This window comes from Momordica charantia (assembly GCF_013281855.1).
Source record: "Momordica charantia cultivar OHB3-1 chromosome 2 unlocalized genomic scaffold, Mcharantia_2.0 BLBB01000002.1, whole genome shotgun sequence".
In the NCBI taxonomy this organism is placed as follows: domain Eukaryota; kingdom Viridiplantae; phylum Streptophyta; class Magnoliopsida; order Cucurbitales; family Cucurbitaceae; genus Momordica; species Momordica charantia.
In genome coordinates this window covers 3,750,355-3,771,296 of record NW_028275160.1, presented here as the reverse complement: position 1 = coordinate 3,771,296, position 20,942 = coordinate 3,750,355, and the positions used below count along the sequence as shown (strand labels likewise).

At 32.8% G+C, this 20,942-nt stretch overlaps 2 protein-coding genes and 1 pseudogene across 4 annotated transcripts; all 3 read left to right on the top strand.

Annotated features, from left to right (window-relative positions):
• The first annotated feature begins 422 nt into the window (after positions 1-422).
• LOC111011082 (cellulose synthase-like protein H1) lies at positions 423-4,427 on the top strand. Its single transcript, XM_088121054.1, is given in 10 exon segments — positions 423-786; positions 897-1,227; positions 1,315-1,443; positions 1,766-1,879; positions 1,961-2,176; positions 2,283-2,400; positions 2,497-2,672; positions 3,393-3,743; positions 3,815-4,078; positions 4,080-4,427. Coding segments are annotated over 10 exon segments (2,232 nt in total). The 5' UTR covers positions 423-529; the 3' UTR covers positions 4,356-4,427.
• Positions 4,428-5,089: 662 nt separating this feature from the next.
• LOC111011079 (cellulose synthase-like protein H1) lies at positions 5,090-11,648 on the top strand (annotated as a pseudogene). The gene is made up of 9 exons (XR_015789381.1): positions 5,090-5,632; positions 5,746-6,076; positions 6,246-6,395; positions 8,911-9,014; positions 9,095-9,310; positions 9,588-9,708; positions 10,219-10,406; positions 10,556-10,906; positions 11,046-11,648. The product of XR_015789381.1 is annotated as a cellulose synthase-like protein H1 (transcript).
• A 1,339-nt stretch (positions 11,649-12,987) lies between these two features.
• Positions 12,988-19,806, top strand: LOC111011207 (cellulose synthase-like protein H1). Of its 2 annotated transcripts, none has more exons than XM_022284898.2 (9): positions 12,988-13,330; positions 13,423-13,747; positions 15,137-15,274; positions 16,261-16,377; positions 16,868-17,080; positions 17,897-18,008; positions 18,103-18,272; positions 18,676-19,026; positions 19,120-19,806. In XM_022284898.2, the coding sequence occupies exons 1-9, from the start codon at positions 13,068-13,070 to the stop codon at positions 19,657-19,659; spliced, it is 2,229 nt and encodes a 742-aa protein (XP_022140590.1). In that variant the 5' UTR covers positions 12,988-13,067; the 3' UTR covers positions 19,660-19,806. The 2 variants fall into 2 exon arrangements, with proteins under 2 accessions (XP_022140590.1, XP_022140588.1); XM_022284896.2 differs by having other exon boundaries at positions 12,989-13,330; positions 18,091-18,272.
• The last annotated feature ends 1,136 nt before the right edge of the window (positions 19,807-20,942 follow it).

Here is a 20,942-nt window from a genome sequence, read left to right as displayed (position 1 = left end):
AAATTAGGATGAGGCCCACAATAGTTAAAGAATTATGATAATAATTTGTGGAATTAAATCTTTTATATTTAAAAAAAATAAATAATTATAATAAATGTAAATGCAATAAATAAAAGTAGAATCAGAATTAAAATAAAATACTAGATGCAAAAGTGTAAAAGTAAAAATCTAAAATGTAAAATTATAAAAATTTAAACATTTGTGTAAATAAGTTTCTAAAACTTCGGAAGGATGCATACCTAATGATTTCTTGACAACCATAGTTAAAGGTCTTTATCCTACTATTTGGATAAGTTTTATCTTTACCTATTAAATATTTGATTGGTAAATATTTGACAATCAAGAAATAAACAAAAACTATTAAATATTTGAGAATCAGGAAAGAAATAAAAAGAAAGAGAGAAACCTAAGTATTTTCCTTTTCAAAGCAATTTATATTGCTTCTGGTAGAGTTGTGGTTTCAAGGCAATACAAGAGTAATACAAGAGTGAACAGACAAAAGCTTCTCCTTAATTCTCTGTATTACCCAATGGCCAAATCTCTGTCTCTTTATGAAAAAACAGCCATCAAAAGGCCTACCCAAAGAGCATTGGATTTCGCCATCTTCTTCCTCTTGCTTTCTCTTGTGGGTTACCGCTTCATGTTTTTGTCCAGCCATGGCTTCTCCTACCTCCAAACAATGGCCTTTCTCTGCGAGTCATGGTTCTCCTTCGTCTGGCTTCTCGCCATCATCATCAAATGGAATCCCGTCGACTACAAAACTTACCCTCATCGCCTCCTCAAACGGTAATTAAACACACTATTATTTTTCACTTAATTTGTACCCACATCAGAGCATAGATTAGTTAAGTGGGAAAATGTAAAAATCTAATTTTGAGGGTTAAAATAATATGTAGGGAGGTGGAGCTACCGGCGGTGGACATATTTGTGACGACGGCGGATCCGGTGCTGGAACCGCCGATAATAACGGTGAATACGGTGCTGTCTTTGATGGCGATGGATTATCCGGCCAAGAAGCTGGCTTGCTATGTTTCCGACGACGGCTGTTCTCCAGTGACCTTCTATAGCCTGAGAGAAGCACTAAAATTTGCGAAGATTTGGGTTCCGTTTTGCAAAAAGTACGAGGTTGAAGTTCGAGCTCCGTTTAGGTACTTCTTGAATGGCTCGAAACTGCCCCATGATCTGGAGAGGCCAGCAGAATTCAAAAAAGAGTGGAAAATGATGAAGGTAAAGTGACAGTGACGACTGAAGCAGCCATTTTTGTTTCTTTGTTTTGTTTTTTGTCTTATTTATGTATTTTAATGATAAACGAAGGAGGAATATGAGCTGTTGGAAGGCAAAATCGAGGAAGCAGAAGAAACCATATGTGGTTCACGTGAGCCTGGAGGGGAATTGGCTGATTTCTTCAATATTGACACCAAAAATCATCCCACCATAATAAAGGTATTTCAACTTCACCCCTTTTGGGGTTTGGGGAAAGAAAAAGAAAGAAACTTGCTGATTTTCAAGAATGCTTGGTTGGAAGTTAAAAGTAATTTTTGTTTTAATTTGGTCTTTTATAGTGTTTTATAATTTTTCTATACACTTCCGATAACTCGGTTAGATTATTGGTTCAAAAAAAAAAAAAAGCCTTTTGTAATTAGACGATCAAAATATTCCCACCATTTCTAATCTTGGGTTCCCTACGTTTTAAGTATTTGAGAACTGAGTAAAAATCGCGAGAAAATCAAATTGATTTAAAATCATTAACCATTCCTATTTGCAGATCTTATGGGAGAATAAAGAAGGTATTTCTGAGCTACCACATTTAATTTATCTATCTAGAGAGAAGAGCCTGAAACATCCTCACCACAGTAAGGCGGGCACTATGAATGTTATGGTAATTTAAAATATGTTTTATAAATATATACCAAAAGTTTAAAAATTATTAATCTTTTAACTTATATAATTTAATGTGTAGACAAGAGTGTCAGGATTATTAACAAATGCTCCTTACCTGCTCAACGTGGATTGTGACATGTTTGCCAATAATCCTCAAGTTGTTAAGCATGCCATGTGCGTGTTCTTCAACTCGGAAGTTGACTTTAAAGAGATAGGATTTGTACAATCTCCTCAATGTTTTTACGATGGGCTCAAAGACGACGTTTATGGAAATCAACTTGTGGTCGTATATGAGGTAAATTTAATGTACATGTGAGGATTGTACTAATGTTTGGTAGTCCAATAAAAATGAATTAAAACATTAGAAAGAGGGTGATGTGTGTGTTTGTTGGTGATGCCAGTACTTCACACGTGGGATCATGGGACTTCAAGGACCTTTATACAGTGGTACTGGCTGTTTTCACAGGCGAAAAATTATATATGGCCAATCACCTCACCACACTACAAATATTATCAATGGTAACTTTACAATTGTTTTATTTTTTGGGATCTTATTCCTAATTAATATAATCTCATGAATATTTGCTTATTTATTTATTTATTTGTAATTTGTAGAAAAAACTTCTGAGAAAGAATTGCTCAAGTCGTTTGGATATTCACAAGCTTTCATTGAGTCAGCAACTTGTGCTTTCGATGAAAATTCTGACCTCAAATCCCTTTTGGACAATGTTGAAGCAGCAGATCAGGTGGCTAGATGTGGCTATGAGAATGGGACTAGTTGGGGATCCAAGGTTTTTCCTAAATTATTTCCAACTCTGTTTCAATTTTGATTCTGAACTAACTATGAAGATTAGTGATTTTTTAGGGCTGGTTTGTAAATGTTTTAGTTTCTCGTTTTAGTTTTTTTTTTCTTTTTTAATAATCTCTTGAATAAGAAAAAAAATAAGAATTGTATGTTCCCAGCATCCTTCAAAATAATTAAACAATATTTTTATTTATATTTTGTAAACAAATTGGAAATGAAAACAATAATCAAGAATCAAGAAATTTGTTTTTGTTTTTGTTGTTTTCAAAATTTATATACAATTTTAAGAATGTTTCTTAAAAAATGAAAACTAGAATAATAAATAGCTATTTGGAAACGAGAAATAAAAAAAAGCATAAATATGAGTGCTCATTTCCAATATTTTCTCTCGTTTCCAATTTTTAATAAGAAATTTAAGTATTTTGAAACTAACTATCGTTTATTGTTCTCATTTTTTAAAACATTCTCGTATAGAAATTTTGAAAACAATCAAAACAAGTTTCTCGTTTTTTATTTTTATTTTCAATTTGTTACGAAGCATAAATATAAATATTATTTTTGATCTTCCTTCAATTTATGAGTAATGGATTCCTGCAATTTTATTTTCTATATTAAAAATGAGGAAACGACAAGAAACCAAATCAAACAACCCCCTTAGTAAACTGAGCCCAAATTATTGTTTTAATGGTGTTGGATTGAATTGTAGGTAGGGTGGATCTATGGATCTACCACGGAGGATGTCCAAACAGGATTGATGATTCAAAAAAAAGGGTGGAGATCTATTTACATTGCCTTAGATCCACCAGCCTTCTTAGGTTGTGCACCATCACAACTTCCTAATTCCCTCACACAACAAAAGCGATGGGCCACAGGATTGCTTGAAATTTTATTCAGTAAAAACTGCCCTGTTTTTGCCACTTTGTTTGGAAAGCTCCAATTCAAGCAGTGTGCAGCTTATCTTTGGCTCCTTACTTGGGGCCTTCGTTCCATTCCAGAGCTTTGCTATGCGGCGCTGCCAGCCTATTGTCTCATCACAAACTCTCATTTCCTCCCTAATGTAAGTACAAATCAAATCACGTTTATATATATTTTCTAAAAGACTTATATTCATGTGAGTTTTTCCTACAGGTGCAAGAGCCAACAATCTACATCCCAATTTCCCTCTTCATCGTTTACAACTTCCAACAATTGCTGCAATACTACGAAACAGGTCAATCAATAAGAGCGTGGTGGAACAACCAGAGAATGGGAAGGATAAACACAATGTGTGCATGGTTTTTTGGAGTAGTGAACGTGATTCTTAAGCTTCTGGGTATAGCAGAAACTGTGTTTGAAGTAACAAAGAAAGAGACATCTTCTTCCAAAGATGATGGAAAGACCGACACAGATTCGAGGACATTTCACATTCGATGAATCTCCGATATTTGTGATGGGCACAACCATTTTGTTGGTGCATGTTGTTGCATTGCTTATCAGCTTGATAGGGGAGAGGTGGAGGAGTGGAGTGCTGGAGATGATATGTAGTTTGTGGTTGGTTTTATGCTTTTGGCCATTTTTGAAGGGGTTGTTTGGTAAAGGAAGTTATGGACTTCCATTGTTCACTGTCTGCAAGTCAGTTGTCATGGCATCTGTGTTTGTGCATTTATGCCACAGAACAACCATGAATTAACTAAGACTTGGCGGTCTTGTTTCTTACACCACCTTTGTTTCCTTTAAAAATAAAGTTTTGTACTTTCTGTCATTTGATAAAGTTAAAACCTAGCACATATAAATCCATAGTATGAATATAGTTTAACCATCATACAAATTGAGCCAAAAAAAAAAAATTAAATTGAAAGGAGCTTTAAGGTGTGGAAGGGAATAAGTCTACAAATGAGGAGAGATATTTGAACAATGATCCATAGTTCTGAAATTGTATTCTTTACTCTCAAAACTAATCAATAATAAGATAATGATTATGTATTTTATAAATCTTTGTTAGATCATTTAATTTTTGGATGCGGAACTTAAAAGTGGATAGAAGAAAGAGAATAGAGAATAAGAGAGGGAGGAGGAGATGCCACCTCATAACTCAATCTTTTTTTTGCCACATCAACGCAATCCAATGAATACCTTTTGGAGGGTCTAAAGTTTGCCCAATCACAGAATTGATATACACGTGGAATCTGACTGTCTCACACCAATTCGTCTTATTCGAAGTGAAATCACAACTTTAGGTGATTTATTAAATTAGTTGATTGAAGTGAGAAATCAAACCCTAACCTTCACCTCCATCTCTTTCTCTTATGCACCTCGTATTTGCAACAAACCCACTCATATGCTGGCGAAATTGGGGGTTTCATCTTTAGCCACGTTTTCTTGGTTTTCTTATTTCCCTCCGTGGGTTTTAGACATTGTAAAGGGAGATTTTCTTCCACTGTTGTCCAACTGGCTTTAATTTAATAAACATTTCCCTTTAAAAAAACCCAAAAATAGAGGAATCACACACTAAAATTTAGAGATTAAATTGTTAATTACCCGACAAATTTGAAAATCTCACCGATTAAAACATTTACATTATTTCTTTTTTATTTTCAAAGCACTTTATATTGCTTTAGGTAGAGTTGTGGTTTCAAGATCAGGCATCATCACCAGAATCCACTCACAATCTATCCACAAACAAATGCTTCTCCTTGCTCTGTATTACAAAATGGTAAAATCTATGTCTCTGTATGAAAAAACAACCATCAAAAGCTCTACCCAAACAGCATTAGATTTTGCCATCTTCTTCCTCTTGCTTTCTCTTGTGGGTTACCGCCTCCTGTTTCTCTGGAACCATGGCTTCTCCTATCTCCAAACAATGGCCTTTCTCTGCGAGTCATGGTTCTCCTTCGTCTGGCTTCTCGCCATCATCATCAAATGGAATCCCGTCGACTACAAAACTTACCCTCATCGCCTCCTCAAACGGTAATTAAACACACTATTATTTTTTCACTTAATTTGTACCCACATCAGAGAGCATAGATTAGTTAAATGGGAAAATGTAAAAATCTAATTTTGAGGGTTAAAATAATATGTAGGGAGTTGGAGCTTCCGGCGGTGGACATATTTGTGACGACGGCGGATCCGGTGCTGGAACCGCCGATAATAACGGTGAATACGGTGCTGTCTTTGATGGCGATGGATTATCCGGCCAAGAAGCTGGCCTGCTATGTTTCCGACGACGGCTGTTCTCCGGTGACCTTCTATAGCCTGAGAGAAGCACTAAAATTTGCAAAGATTTGGGTTCCGTTTTGCAAAAAGTACGAGGTTGAAGTTCGAGCTCCGTTTAGGTACTTCTTGAATGGCCCAACGCCGCCGCCTCGTCTTGATACCTTAGGAGAATTCCATAAAGAGTGGAAAAGAGCCAATGTAATACACTCGTCCGGTTTTTTTTTTACTTATTTTATTACTCTATTATTTGAAATTTGTGCGGCTAATTTAATTATGATGTAGACAAAATTAGAACAGGGATTTTCCTTATTGTTGTTTTTTTTTTCTTTTTCTAATTTTATATTTATGGTATTGTTGATAAATGAAGGAGGAGTATGAGCTGCCGAAAGATAAAATCGAAGAAGCAGAACGAAAGATGTTTGTTAGTGCAGGAAACGACGACGTCGCAGTGAATTTGGATTTGGATTTGGCTGCTTTCTCTCGTGTGGACACAAAAAATCATCCCACGGTAGTTAAGGTATTCCACTGCCTCTGCGTTTTTTTATTTCTTCAAGAAAAATTCACATTTTCTTCAGGTTAAATAATTTTTTACTTTAAATTTTTAGTTTCATCTAATTAAATTTTATACTAAGAAAAGTGTTAGTAATTTTTTCCTTTCTATTTCATTAAATCAAATCCTAACAAATCAAAGGTCAGACATAAATCTGATAAACCATTGAACCGGTATTCATAAAAATAAAATAGCTATGGTTTTTTTTTTCTTTCTTGTGGAGTCCTAATTTTGTATAGTTCATTAAATCTATGTATTCCTAAAGTTCTATACACACATATGAATGTCTTACTAAAAGGCAAAAATTGTAACGGTAAAAATTTTCTCACCTTGCTATTGCTAATTTCTATAGTAAAAGTTTTAAATTTCCCTTCCACTTGAAAGCGGAAGAACAATCATTCAAAATCAATGTTCCATTGGAAATAATTAGTTTTAGAGCATTGAGCACCCCTTCCGTTATCATTAATGTCCGGTAAATAGCATTTAAAACATTGAGAACTGAACAAGTAACACAAATTAATTTTTTTTTTGAAAATAACTCACATAAATTAATTACTCCCTGAAGAATTTCTATAGTAAATTAAAATTCAAATTGGTGGCGACTTTTCTTTTCCAACTTTTGACTAGGCTGTAGCGTACACCCCTTCCGTCGTCATTAATGTCCACTAAATAGCATTTAGAGCATTGAGCACCGAACAAGTAACACAAATTAATTTTTTTTTTTGAAAATAACTCACATAAATTAATTACTCCCGAAGAATTTCTATAGTAAATTAAATTCAAATTGGCTTGGGCGGCGACTTTTCTTTTCCAACTTTTGACTAGGATGTAGCGTACAGCCCTTCCGCCCTTCCATCGTCATTAATGTCCAGTAAATAGTATTTAGAGCATTGAGCACTGAACAAGTAACACAATTTTTATTTTTTTTTGAAAATAACTCACATAAATTAATTACTCCGAAGAATTTCTATAGTAAATTAAAATTCAAATTGGCTTGGGCAAATTGGTCTGATAATAATATATTTTAGAGAAAAATACATTTTGGTCACTCAAATTTGGGTATAGGTCAATTTGGTTTCTGAAATTTCAAAATAAAAATGTCTGGTCTCTGAGATTTGAAAAATTATTCAAAAATAGTTGCCAAGTATCTTAAACTTTTAGTTGACTGGATAGAAAAATGACTGGCAATTAACAATGAATAAGTGACTCGAAATTTATAACTTGCTTTTTTTTAATGAGTTGCAAAAACATATTAATTTTTACACAATGTGACGTGACATTATTTTTTATTCCTTCTCTCTTCTTCTTTTGTTCTCTTCATCCTCTTGCTGTCGTCCAACACTGTAGTCGTTGTTGCTGCCCAACAGAAGGAGGAGAGCTCCTACTCTCTCTCCCCCATTCTAATCACCAGATCTGAAACAAGAGAGAGGGAAACCTTCCCTCTCTCCGGTAGGTGGCGAAGGCAACGACGACAGATGGTAGCAACGATGGTAGGTGGCGAAGGTAGTGGATAGTCGCAGTGGACGATAGTAAGAACATGAAGATACCAAAAGAAGAAGAAAAGAAATAAGGAAATGTTATGTCATAACCAAAATTACGGAACAATTAATATTTTTTTACAATTAATATATTTTTTTTAAAAAAAGTAAGAAAAGTAATTACTGTCGTTTTTATGTTAAGGATGTGTAGGGACCATTTAGAACAAGTTTTCAAATTTGAGATGCAAAAAAGTGTTTATTTTAAAATTTCGGAGACCATACAAACGCCTACTTTAAACTTCAATGACTAAACGTGTTTGTTATAAAATTTTAGGGGCCAAATTAACTCTTATTCCAAACTTAGTGATCAAAGTGTATTTTTTTTATCTTTTATTTTTAAAATTAATTAACAATTCAATTTAGAAGTATGTTTACTTTTTACTTTTCATGTTCGATTAAATAAAAATAAAATTTAAACCCTATTGTTAAAGATTTTTAAAACACACCGAAGACTTATAAGAAATTCAAAAAAAAAAAAAAGAAGAAGAAGAAGAAAAAGGGCTAACTAATTTTTTAAACATGAGGGAAGCTTAAATATTAGGCACTCATTTTTATAATTCTGAATTATTATTTAGAATTCTATTTAAGTTCACCACCTTTTCAAATTCATGGTTAAAATTGATAAAATAAATATTTCAAGTTTAAAATTGATACATCCAATTAAATACATTTATTTTCTAAAAAAATGGATTCTTGTTGGAAATAATGAACTATTCCTATTAATATGAAGTAAACTTGAAATGATGAAAATTGCACCTAGAAATATTTTTAATAAGTAATATTTTCTTCTCATATATATGTGCGCGCGTGGGGTTCTAAATCATTAATGAGTACTTTTTTCCTTAGTCAACTTCAAATAATAATAATAAAAAAAAACTTTCAATATTTTTGGTCAATGATAATACCTTAGTCAATGATTAGTTACTAACTACTCATTTTTGCAGATATTATGGGAGAATAAAAATGTTGCAGATGAATTGCCACGTTTGATTTATCGAAAAATCCAAAGCATCCCCACTATTATAAGGCGGGTGCCATGAACGTTCTGGTAATCTAAAACATACTTATACCAAGTTTAATTCTTACCATTTTTTGAAATTATTAATGTTCGTGTTATCTAACGTGTAGACAAGAGTCTCAGGGCTATTGACAAACGCTCCTTACATGTTGAATGTTGATTGCGACATGTTTGTCAATAATCCTCAAATCATTTTAAATGCAATGTGTATATTTTATAACTCCGAGATTGATTTTGAAGAGATTGGATTTGTTCAATCTCCTCAATGTTTTTACGATGGGCTAAAGGATGACCTATATGGAAATCAACTTGTGGTCCTATACAAGGTAATTCTACTTTCTATTCTCAACCTCATTTGTGTTTTTATTGATTTTATTTAAATTATATTGAGTGTAATGCAAATGTAGTTTATTGATATGTTTTAATCCAAATCTAATTGAAATGAGTTAGTGGGAACCTTTTCCCCCTAATAATGTATCTTTTGTTATAAAAATGGAAATACCCTATCATATTTTGACTAATAGAATTGGTTTTTAGAATTTGGTTGTAGAAAATTATTGCAATATATATAATTTTGACGAGTGTAGAACATTTGGGTTGCAGTACATCGGCCGTGGGATTGTTGGACTTCAAGGCCCTCTCTACACCGGAACTGGTTGCTTCCATCGACGAAAAGTCATATATGGCCAATCACCTCACCACCCTCCTGCAAATATTATCGATGGTAATTATATATCATTTTGATTTTTTCTTAAATATCTATAAATGAATTAAATTTATCGTAATTCGATTTTAAGTTTAATCATATTTAAGAGGGTATCTGAGAGGTCTTGTGTCTGAACTCATACTCATGTGTTGTCATTTTTGTTGATTTCCACTTGTTAGGTTTTGTGTAAATTTCCAAACCTATGAGTGGAGTATTAGATATCCTATAAGGTCGTACTAAATGAAAAATAAGAATAAGAATGAGATTGATAAGATTTTAGGAGAAGAATGACATTACTTTGAGACGGGTCTCATAATTTGATTCATTTTAAAAACCATATGATTTCCATTTCTTTAGAGTAAACATGGCCTAAATGAATTAAATATATATATATTTAAGATGATATCAGAGATAGATTTCGCATTGTTATTTTCTCTCCTTTATTATTCATTTCCACTGCTTTAATCATGTTCAAGAATCAACAAATGTCATGCTATATTTGTTCTCCATTTCTTGATCCCTTTGTAGGAAAAGCTTCCGAGCAAGAATTATTAAAAGAATTTGGATGTTCAAAAACTTTCATAGACTCAGCGGCTCGTGCATTCAACGAAAACAATGCATCTGACCATCACTCTGAAAGCATATTCAACAATGTTGAAGCAGCAAACCAAGTTGCTGCATGTGGCTACGAGCTTGGCACTAGCTGGGATTTCAAGGTCTTAAACCATCACTCAACCCAAAAGTTTATATCGATGAATTGGATAAATTTAATTCATAAACTCTACTTCCAATTTTGATAGAGATGGAAAAAAGATTCGACAACTTGTTCGGAATTGTAAGTGGTTGTTTGTTTTTTGAATCTCAGGTGGGGTGGATCTATGGATCTATATCAGAGGATATCCAAACAGGGCTGATGATTCATAAAAGGGGTTGGAGATCTGTTTTCATTGCTCCAGAGCCAGTAGCCTTTCTGGGTTGTACCCCGTCGGGCCTTCCCACTTCCCTAAAGCAACAAAAGCGATGGACCACAGGCTTGCTTGAAATTTTATTCAGCAAAAACTGCCCAGTTTTCGCCACTTTCTTTGGAAACCTCCAATTCAAGCAGTGTGCAGCTTATATTTGGATCCTAACTTTGGGCCTTCGTTCCATTCCAGAGCTTTGCTATGCCACACTCTCAGCTTATTGTCTCCTAACAAACTCTCGTTTCTTTCCCGATGTAAGTACAAGTTAAAACGAAAAATTCAATTTCTCTTAATTGTCAAATATTCGATAGTGGTGGATATAAGATAAATCCTTATCTGTGAGGAGCTAAAGATATTTCTTTAACGATATAAACCTTAACCTCTCATTTGTAGGTGCAAGAACCAGCAATCTACCTTCCCATTTCCCTCTTCATTCTTTACAACTTTCAGCAGCTACTACAATACTATGAAACAGGTCAATCAATAAGAGCTTGGTGGAACAACCAGAGGATGGGGAGGGTGAATACAATGTGTGCATGGTTTGTTGGAGCAGTCAGCGTCATTCTTAAACTTTTGGATTTAGCAGAAATTACATTCGAAGTAACAAAGAAAGAAACGTCTTCTAACGACAATGAGAAGACTGAAGTTGAATTAGGACGGTTCACATTCGACGAGTCTCCGATAATTGTGACGGGCACAACCATTTTGTTGGTGAATGTTATTGCACTACTTACCAGCTTGATAGGGGTGAGGCCGAGCGTTGAGAGTGGAAGAGGAAGCGGAGTGCTGGAGATGATATGTAGTTTGTGGTTAGTTTTATGCTTTTGGCCGTTTTTGAAGGGAATGTTTGGTAAAGGGAGTTATGGACTTCCTTGGTCCACCATATCCAAGTCAGCTGTCGCGACGGTATTGTTCGTGTATTTCTGTCAAAGGATCGCTATTAAATAGTGAAGTTGCAAAAAAAATTTTAATATAATAAAAGGTGAGAAATTCAAACTCGTGATTTTTTTAATCAGAAACAAGTAACAGTAACCACTAAATTTATAAAATTTATTGGAAGTTTTATTTTATTTTTAATCAGGAACATAACTGTTGGAGGTATAGTGGAAAATACAAATAGGACACGACACCACAGCACAACAACCATGATCATGTAAATGAGATGGATACTGTGCAGAAGTATCATCCAAACTCCCAAATAACTAAAACGATTCAATCTAATAAAAAGCAATACAAAACATAACGATTCACCAAAAAGAGGAGTGGGAACAAAATTAAAAGTTTTAAAACCAAAATTCTAATTATATTTTACAGTGCAAAGCCTGATTCTAGGATAATTAGAGTGACGAAAGAAAGAAAAAAAAAGGGGCTAGATTAGAAAATTAATTGCTGAATTTATTTTAGAAGTAATTATCAGACTCTAATAAAAGTTTGGATACCAAACTTAATTACAATCGGTTAAATTATAAATTTAGTCGCAAACTTTTAAGATTGCATGTAATACTAGTTGAACCTTAAAATTGTCCAATAAATCTCAAAGTTTACAATTTTATATTTAATAGGTTTCTAAATTTTCAATTTTGTGTATCTAATCAATTACACATTTTTTAAAATTTATCAATTTATTAAATACAACTCCCTACAAATTGAAGGACTAAACCTATAACTTATATTTATGATTTTAAAAGACCAAAAAAAAAAAAAAAGAACCCACACACAACAACAAAAGAAAGAAAAGAAAAGCCCCGAGAAATTTATCTGCCCAAAAAAAATTATTAAATTGTTGAAAAATAAAAATATTTGGAGGAAAAAAATACACTGTACTATAAGGATCATGTTACCCCGTGTATGATATTATCCACTTTGGTCATCGTCCTCATACTTTTTTGGTTTCATCTAAAAAGCCTCCGAACCAATAGAAATTATTATCCTCATCTATATATTGTGGATTATGTACTTCCTTAACTAATGTGAGATTTTGTTTGCATTCACTGCACAAACCCAACAATCGTCCCCTTAAATAAAGTACCATCGAGCCTTCTCCGAAGTAGTCACTAATCAGTCTACTTCGACTTGAATGAGAGCTTACTCTTATTAAAGGTTTCCGTTATAGCTTCATAGAGCACACTCATTGATTACACATGACTATATCTTTTAAAGCTCACCACTTATTTGTTCCACATTTATCGATGAATATCCAAAGACCAAGGACCGAATACCTTTCCTTTCCTTTCCTTTCCAAGGAGGGGACCACGAACCAATTTGATTAAAATAATGCAATCAAACAAAAAGACTTTTGACTTTGAAAATCACTACCTTACCTCGTGGTTTAGTGTGTTGGCTTGGCTCTCCCTCCAATTGATTAACTTATCCCAAACCCAAACTTGTGTAACCACATCTCGCCCAATTTCTCCCATGGCCAACGCCGCGCCTCTGTTTGAAAGAGTGGCAATTACAAGACCCATCGACGCAGTGCTGGACGCTGCAATTTGCTTCCTCCTGATTTCCCTCCTCGCCTATCGCCTTCTATTCCTCTGTAACCATGGCTTCTCTTTCCTCCACGCCGCCGCCTTCCTCTGCGAGTCCTGGTTCACCTTCATCTCCCTCCTCCACGTTTCCATCAAATTCAACCCCGTCCGTTTCACAACCTATCCCCACCGCCTACGCCTCCTCAAACGGTAAAAAAAAAAAAAAACTTTTAATAATTCTCTCTTATTCCCAAATTCCAATTGATTTTTTTTTTTTGAGATGTTAAAATTTTGAAATACAGGGCTGAGGATCTTCCTCGGGTGGACGTATTTGTTACGACCGCAGATCCGACGTTGGAACCACCGATAATCACCGTCAACACGGTTCTGTCTGTGTTGGCCCTAGATTATCCGGCCAATAAATTGGCTTGCTATGTCTCCGACGATGCCTGTTCTCCCCTCACCTTCTATTCCCTCACGCAAGCTCTCAAATTCGCTCAAATTTGGGTTCCCTTTTGCCGCAAGTATGGGGTTCAGGTCCGAGCGCCGTTCCGATACTTCTCCGGTAGTTATTCAACCGACGACGGCGAGTCGGCAGAGTTCCGGCGAGAGTGGAAGGAAATGAAGGTAAACAAAAATCAAAACTTTATAAATATTAAAAAAGGGCAGTTGCAAGTATAGCGGAAAAAAAAATTAGTAAAATCAACAAAATAACAATTACATCTCATTTTTTTTAAATATAGTACTTTTTTCAAAAAAATGGAGATCTAATTTTAAAATTACAACTTTACTCTGTAATATATCTGCAATATATATGTGTTTGTTATATTTCTGATATAATAATGATGTAGAATTAATTTACTTTTAATATAACTATGACATCTACTGAACTTATAATATGATTTACCATTGATATACGTATGATAATAATTGATTTACCATGCCGAGCATTTATATATCTGTGATATATACTTGACATATCTCTAATTTACCATTAATATACAAATGATATACCACTGATATAACTATGATATCTACTTATATAACTTCTTATATATGATTATATGATTTACCACTAATATAACATTGATATATATTTGATATAGACTTAATATGCTTCTAATTTACCATCGATATATCTCTGATATAACCATGATATTTATTAATATAATTATGATACATGTGTGTTGACATAATACTATTATATCCACTATTTTTTTTATATGAAAACAATGGTGCAAAGAAAAAATTTTGAAATATAAAGTTATTATATAAAAAATTTATGTGGATCATGCACGTCCAAGAAAAAGAAAAGTTAGAAATCTGATATACTTAATAAATTTAAACCGTTGATATCCCTGATATTTAGTATCTAATTAATATTAATATAAAATAAATAGTAGTGATATAGTAATCAATATCATTGATAATATTAGTATATTAATCAATAAATTGTAATGGTAAACTAGAATTTAAACAGCTGATATACCACTAAAAATTAAACATTTGATGTACCTTATATTTAGTATATCAGTTGTAAATACATTTAGTATATCGTAAATTAAAGATACATCAGATATATATATTAGAGGTATAATAATATACCTCTGATAATATATATCATGAATACATATGATAATGTTTATCATGAATACATCTAATAATGTATATCAAGAGTACATCAGAAGTATATCAGATATAAATTTGATATATATTAGATATAGATATGCATTAGATTTATATCAGATACAAAGATATATTTTGGATGTATATCAGATATCATAAGGTAAAATCAGAATAATAAAAATTTCGAAAATAATCTTTCAAATATTTTGTTATATTTGAAATTTTAAAAAGTTGGTGACGATTTTTGAAATATATAAATTATTTTTGTTATCCACTGCAATTATCCTAAAAAAAATTGGCTCCTTAAAAAGTTAACCCCACTAAATATTTAATGCTAGTGCCTAATAGTATGATTGAGGTGGGAGTAATTTTTTAATTTTTATTTTTAAGGTGGAGTACGAGAAGCTGTGTAGCACGATTGGGGCGGCATGTCAAATTCCAGCATCGGACTCACATGTCCTTGTTGGGGGTGGGGACCACGCAGATTTCTCCGCTGCAGACTCCAAAAACCATGCTCCAGTTGTCAAGGTAACACTTATTTATTAATTTCCTATGCCATAATTAAAATATTGGGTTTTATTTGTTTTGCCATCTCAGTCTAAAAGTGAGTAAATTTTAATTTTCAATTTTTCAATTTCATGAATTTAGTAATTAATGCCTCTTTTAAATTAAATTTAAAATTTATGCGTGAATCAACTTGGGAAATTACCCAATTAAACCAACTAAATATTTCAGAAAAAAAAAAAAGGCTCGAACCTAATCATAGAAATACTTGGGCCTTGCCAAAAATCGAGCAAGTACAAAACGTTCAAATTTAGCGGCAAATTGCAGAAATCCAACTAATTAAAGAAGAATTGACACGTTCAACTATAAGATGTCCATGGCTAATCACAATTTCTTTTTTTTTTTTTTTTGTTAATTGCGAGTAACTAATTAAAGGTGATAATTGCATGTTTCAAAGTAGAATTTAAACAAATTAAATAAAAAGTTAAGCTTTAAACTGATTATCTCATCTAAGTTCAAAGGTATAAATGAGAATTTTCCCTTTAATATATATACTACTATTTGGACATGTCTATTTGATCTCTTTGATATTGTTCAACTTTTCAAACGTTATAAGTTATTTTCTTTCATCGATACAAGTATATATAGTTTAATTAGTCAAGATATAACTTCTTTTTGCATAATAGGTTAAAACATTACTTACTTCTTCAATAGTCAGAGATTTGAATAACAAAATATATTTTTCTTGAACTTTCTTATTTTATTTTGACAGTATATATATATATATATATATATATATATATATATATATATATATATATTTCAATTTTCAAATTTTCAACTTCGACGTTTTAAAATAGGGAATATACATGACTAAAACCTAAACACTTTCTCACTTTGGCCTCTATAGAGTAGGTCTTAATTTCTATTAATTTTTTTTCTTCGTATTATAATCTTTTTTGTTTTTCTCATTCCAATATTATCTCTTAAACAATCTCCTTATTTTCCAGATATTATGGGAAAACAAAGAAGGTCATGGGGATGAAGTTCCACACTTGGTTTACGTATCAAGAGAAAAGAGACCTAAATATTCACACAATTTCAAAGCCGGTGCCATGAACGTTTTGGTAATTTCATATCCATCTGAATATTTATCTCTAATTAATAGTACAGCCAATAACAAGGAGGGATAATTACCCTTCCATTTATCATGATTCTAAAAGTCTATATTTTTATATTTAATTATATGATTCCTCTCATTTGTCCTCTTAAATTTTTAGAATTGAAATATTTTATATTAAAAAATTAATATGTAAAATTCTTTCTTGTCTAAGAAAATTTATGGCTCCACCCTCTATCTATAATCCCATATATTAAGTTTTTGTAATTTGTCTATTATTCAAACATAGTGCCTCCCAAAATCCGTAAACCATACCTAATTTTTATTAAATTTTACCATTAATATTTATTCAATTTCCCTAGAACTATTTAATAAAAGGATATGGTTCATAAATTATTTCTGCATTTCTCTTGAACTAAAAAAATATAATTTATTATCATTCCCATATCCCCTGTTTTCAGTTGATATTTATTCGATGATTCATGTTGAATGTGCAGACTAGAGTCTCTGGATTAATGACAAATGCTCCTTACATATTGAACGTAGATTGTGATGTGTTTGTGAACGACTCCAGTGCAATTCTTCAAGCAATTTGTGCACTCATTGACCCCAGGAGTGATGAAGAAGTTGCATTCGTTCAATTTCCCCAACGTTTCTATGGTGGATCCAAACATGACTTGTATGGAAATCATTTCCTTGTCTTCATGGAGGTAGTTCGTTCAACCTTTAATATTTAAAATATTAAACTTCGTCCTCATTATATATAAAATAAAATAAATCCACAAAATCTCTCCTTAATTACACCACTAAAATTCAGTGATGTCATTTTTTAATACTGGTGAGCCAATATATGCGATGCAGGTGAAATTAATTATCATTTTATTATTATTATTTTAAGGGTAATTTTATCATTCAAATACAAATTTCTCTCTCCATTCTTCTAATTTGATCTATCTTTCCAAATTTCTCTCTGGATCCCCACATTTTTTATTTTCTCCCTATCTTTCTAAATACTATTTCTCCACCTTTACAAATTTCAAATAAACCTAAAAAATTATATAATTTGAGTAAGGAATTTGGATGGGTGGAGAAAAATAAAAGAGTTCAAGAGTGAATGAGAAAGAAAAATAATGCAAGCAGAGGTAAATAAAGTTTTTGAGAGAGAAAAAATTATTTGATAAAAAAATATAATTTCTAAAATAGGAGATAAAATATTTGGAAATTAAAAGGAAGGAGGGAGAGAGAGAATTGGTAGAATTGGAAGGAATTTGGAGGGAGAGAGAGGGGAAGAGAGAATTTGGTGGAATTTGAGCGGAATTAGAGAGAGATGAATGACAAAATTGCACTTGAAGTAATTTGATTAAAATTAAAAGGCAAAATTGAGAGGTAAAAACTTTTTACTATCGTGTCTTATATATATATATAGCATAGATTGATCGATTAATGTTAACTTCATCCTAATCTATTGAACAAAAACAATTAAAATATTTCATATTTTACTTAGCACTTTGATTTGGGCATGGCAGTCCATCGTTCCTGGACTAGCAGGAAGTCAAGGACCGAGCTACATGGGAACAGGGTGTATTCATCGACGAAAAGTCTTGTATGGCCAATTACCAAATCAACCTAATATTAATGGTAATTTTCATTTTCTATTCCACGTTTCTCTATTTTGTTATATTCTTATTAATATCTTTTTCTTTTTTCCTTTTTTTGGAAGGAAAATTTTCAGAAACAAAATTATTTAAAAAATTTGGATACTCCGAAGACTTCATCAAATCAGCTACTTCTGCTTTGATGGGCGCCGCAGACGGCTATCCGTACTCTCTGCAATACCCAGTTGAAGCCTTAAACAAAGTCGCGGGTTGTGGTTACGAGTATGATACTTGTTGGGGTGTTGAGGTTTGCCTTTCGCTAGCTCTTACCAGAGTTTTGGTTTTTGATTATATGAGCTTTCTAAAAACACAATATTATGTTTTAGTGTCTATTATTAACCTGCTACCAATAGTTTAACATAAAATTGTTTCGAGTATGAGAAGTAATAATGTAATATGTTAATATTGACATGTATATTGAAGTTGTTTAAAAGACTAATAACAAGAACTAAAATGATTAGGAGTTTTCATTTCATCATTTATAAGATATCTAACACTTCTCCTTTCCTTGTCGTCGAATAGGACCTCCTGTTCTAATATCATCTTAAACATGATTGATCATCAATGAATTCAAAAACTTAAGTCGATAGATTAAGCTAAATTTAATTATCTTTTGGATATCTTAAAAGTTTTAAATTTCTTGTTCTCAGGTAGGGTTATACTACGGGTCCGCGACCGAGGACATTTTTACAGGCATGATGATCCAGAGCCAGGGTTGGAAATCCATTTACCTCAACCCAAACCCACCAGCCTTCCTCGGTTGTGCGCCCACGAGCGGCCCGGCCACGTTCACCCAACTCAAGAGATGGATGACAGGCTTTCTTGAAATCTTCTTCAGCAAAAATTGTCCCATTTTTGCTGCTCTCTTTGGCAAACTTCACCTCAGGCTATGTATGTTCTACGTTTGGATCTACCTCTGGGGAATCAGTTCTATTCCAGAGCTTTGCTATGCCGCTTTGCCCGCATACTGTCTCATCACCAACTCTCGCTTCTTACCCGAGGCAAGTTACAAAAATGTTTGTGTTTATTCAAAATAATGTTTTGATTTGTTACGAGACTTTAGTTGCATTCCTAACATTAATGACTTAATGCAGCTACAAGAGCGTGAAATATTCATACCTTTTTTGCTCTTCGTCCTCTACAACATCCAACAAGTGTTACTATATTTGAAAACGGGACAATCGATTAGGGCTTATTGGAACAATCAGAGAATGGCGAGAATAAACACAATGTGCGCGTATTTATTTGGTGTTATGGGCATTGTGCTTAAGTTCTTAGGATTATCAGAAACGATATTTGAAGTGACAAAAAAGGAGTCATCTTGTTCCAGCGATGGTGGCGAGACGGATGAGAATTCAGGTCAATTCACATTCGACAAGTCGCCGTTGTTTGTGCCAGGCACGACAGTTTTGATGATGCAATTGACAGGGTTGTTCATGAGTATTTGGAGATGGCCAGCCAAGGCGGGCGAAGTGGGGGAAGTGACGTGTAGTGTGTGGTTGGTTTTGTGCTTCATGCCATTCTTGAAGGGGATGTTTGGGAAAGGAAGATATGGGATACCGTTTTCCACCATGTGCAAGTCCAGTTCTTTAACAATGTTATTTGTATACTTGTCTCTAAAGACAGTTATGTAGGACCAACAGAATTTGTTTGTGTTTGTAGTCTAATTTGTGTTTTTTGCTTTAATAAAAATGTTGGAATTAGCAGCTGCGCATTCTCTAGTTATTGTAATGTAATTTTTTTGATTAATTAGTATTATCGAAGGATATTGATGTTTTTAATAGTTCATCAACACTGCAAGTTTCAAATATTTTACATAATTGATCACAGAAATATTCCTTTAGTGATTGAATAGTCATCAAGATGACTAGGTTTATATAGAATCCTTATCAATTGAAAGATACAACCAATTTTAAAATAGAAATACCCAAATTTTAATCAATCCAGCCCATTAGGATATTTACTAAATGTAAAACCTCTAAAAATAAGAAAATATAAGACAAATTTGACGTCAATGAGCTACCATTATTATTATTGTAATTAAAAAGATTAGTAAAATAATGTATTTGTACTTATCTAAGAATGGATATATTAGTAATTATTATATGTCTTGCATCATCAAAGGAATAATATTTTCATTCCGATTGATTTTCATTCTAATTCATTCCCATTACGATTACGGGTAAGTAAACGGAACCTAAGTCTTAAATATTTCTACAGAGAATACTTCTTATGTCATCACTGCCATAAAATAGTTGACAATTAAAAAGAAAAATATAAAAATAAATACTTTTGTAAAGAAATAATGAGTTATCAAATTTTTAATGGTCATGAAAACAAGATTTGCTTCTCATTACTCCCGAAGAATTTCTATAGTACATTAAAATTCAAATTGACTTTTTTTTAGTACAACATGTGGGAATCTAACTCATAACTTTTAGGTGAGAGATATATGTCAATTACTAACTAAGCTATATTCGTTTTAACAAATTCAAATTGACTTAAAATGGACAAACTTTTTCGGACAAGAATATATTTGAGGGAAAATATATGAAAAGTTTGGAGTAAGTGTCAATTTAGTTTCGGTTATTTTAAAATAAATATTCTTGGTCCTTAAGTTTACAAAATTGTTCTAAATGGCATGCAAGCATCTTCTGCGATTCGTTGACAACACAAAATTGACCTGACAATTCACAAAGTCACTGGATTTTTAATGAGCCGTAAAAAGTATTAATTTTAACACAATTTTGTTATGTGACATATTTTCTTTTTATTCCTTCCCTTCTTCTTTTGTTCTCTTCGTCTTCTTGTTGTTGTCTATCGTCGTTGCTGCTGTTGCTGTCTGTCGAAGGGGCAGAGCTCCTCCCTTTCTCTTTTTTTCTCTCTCAGGTGACATCGAGGGCGTAGAACTAACGCC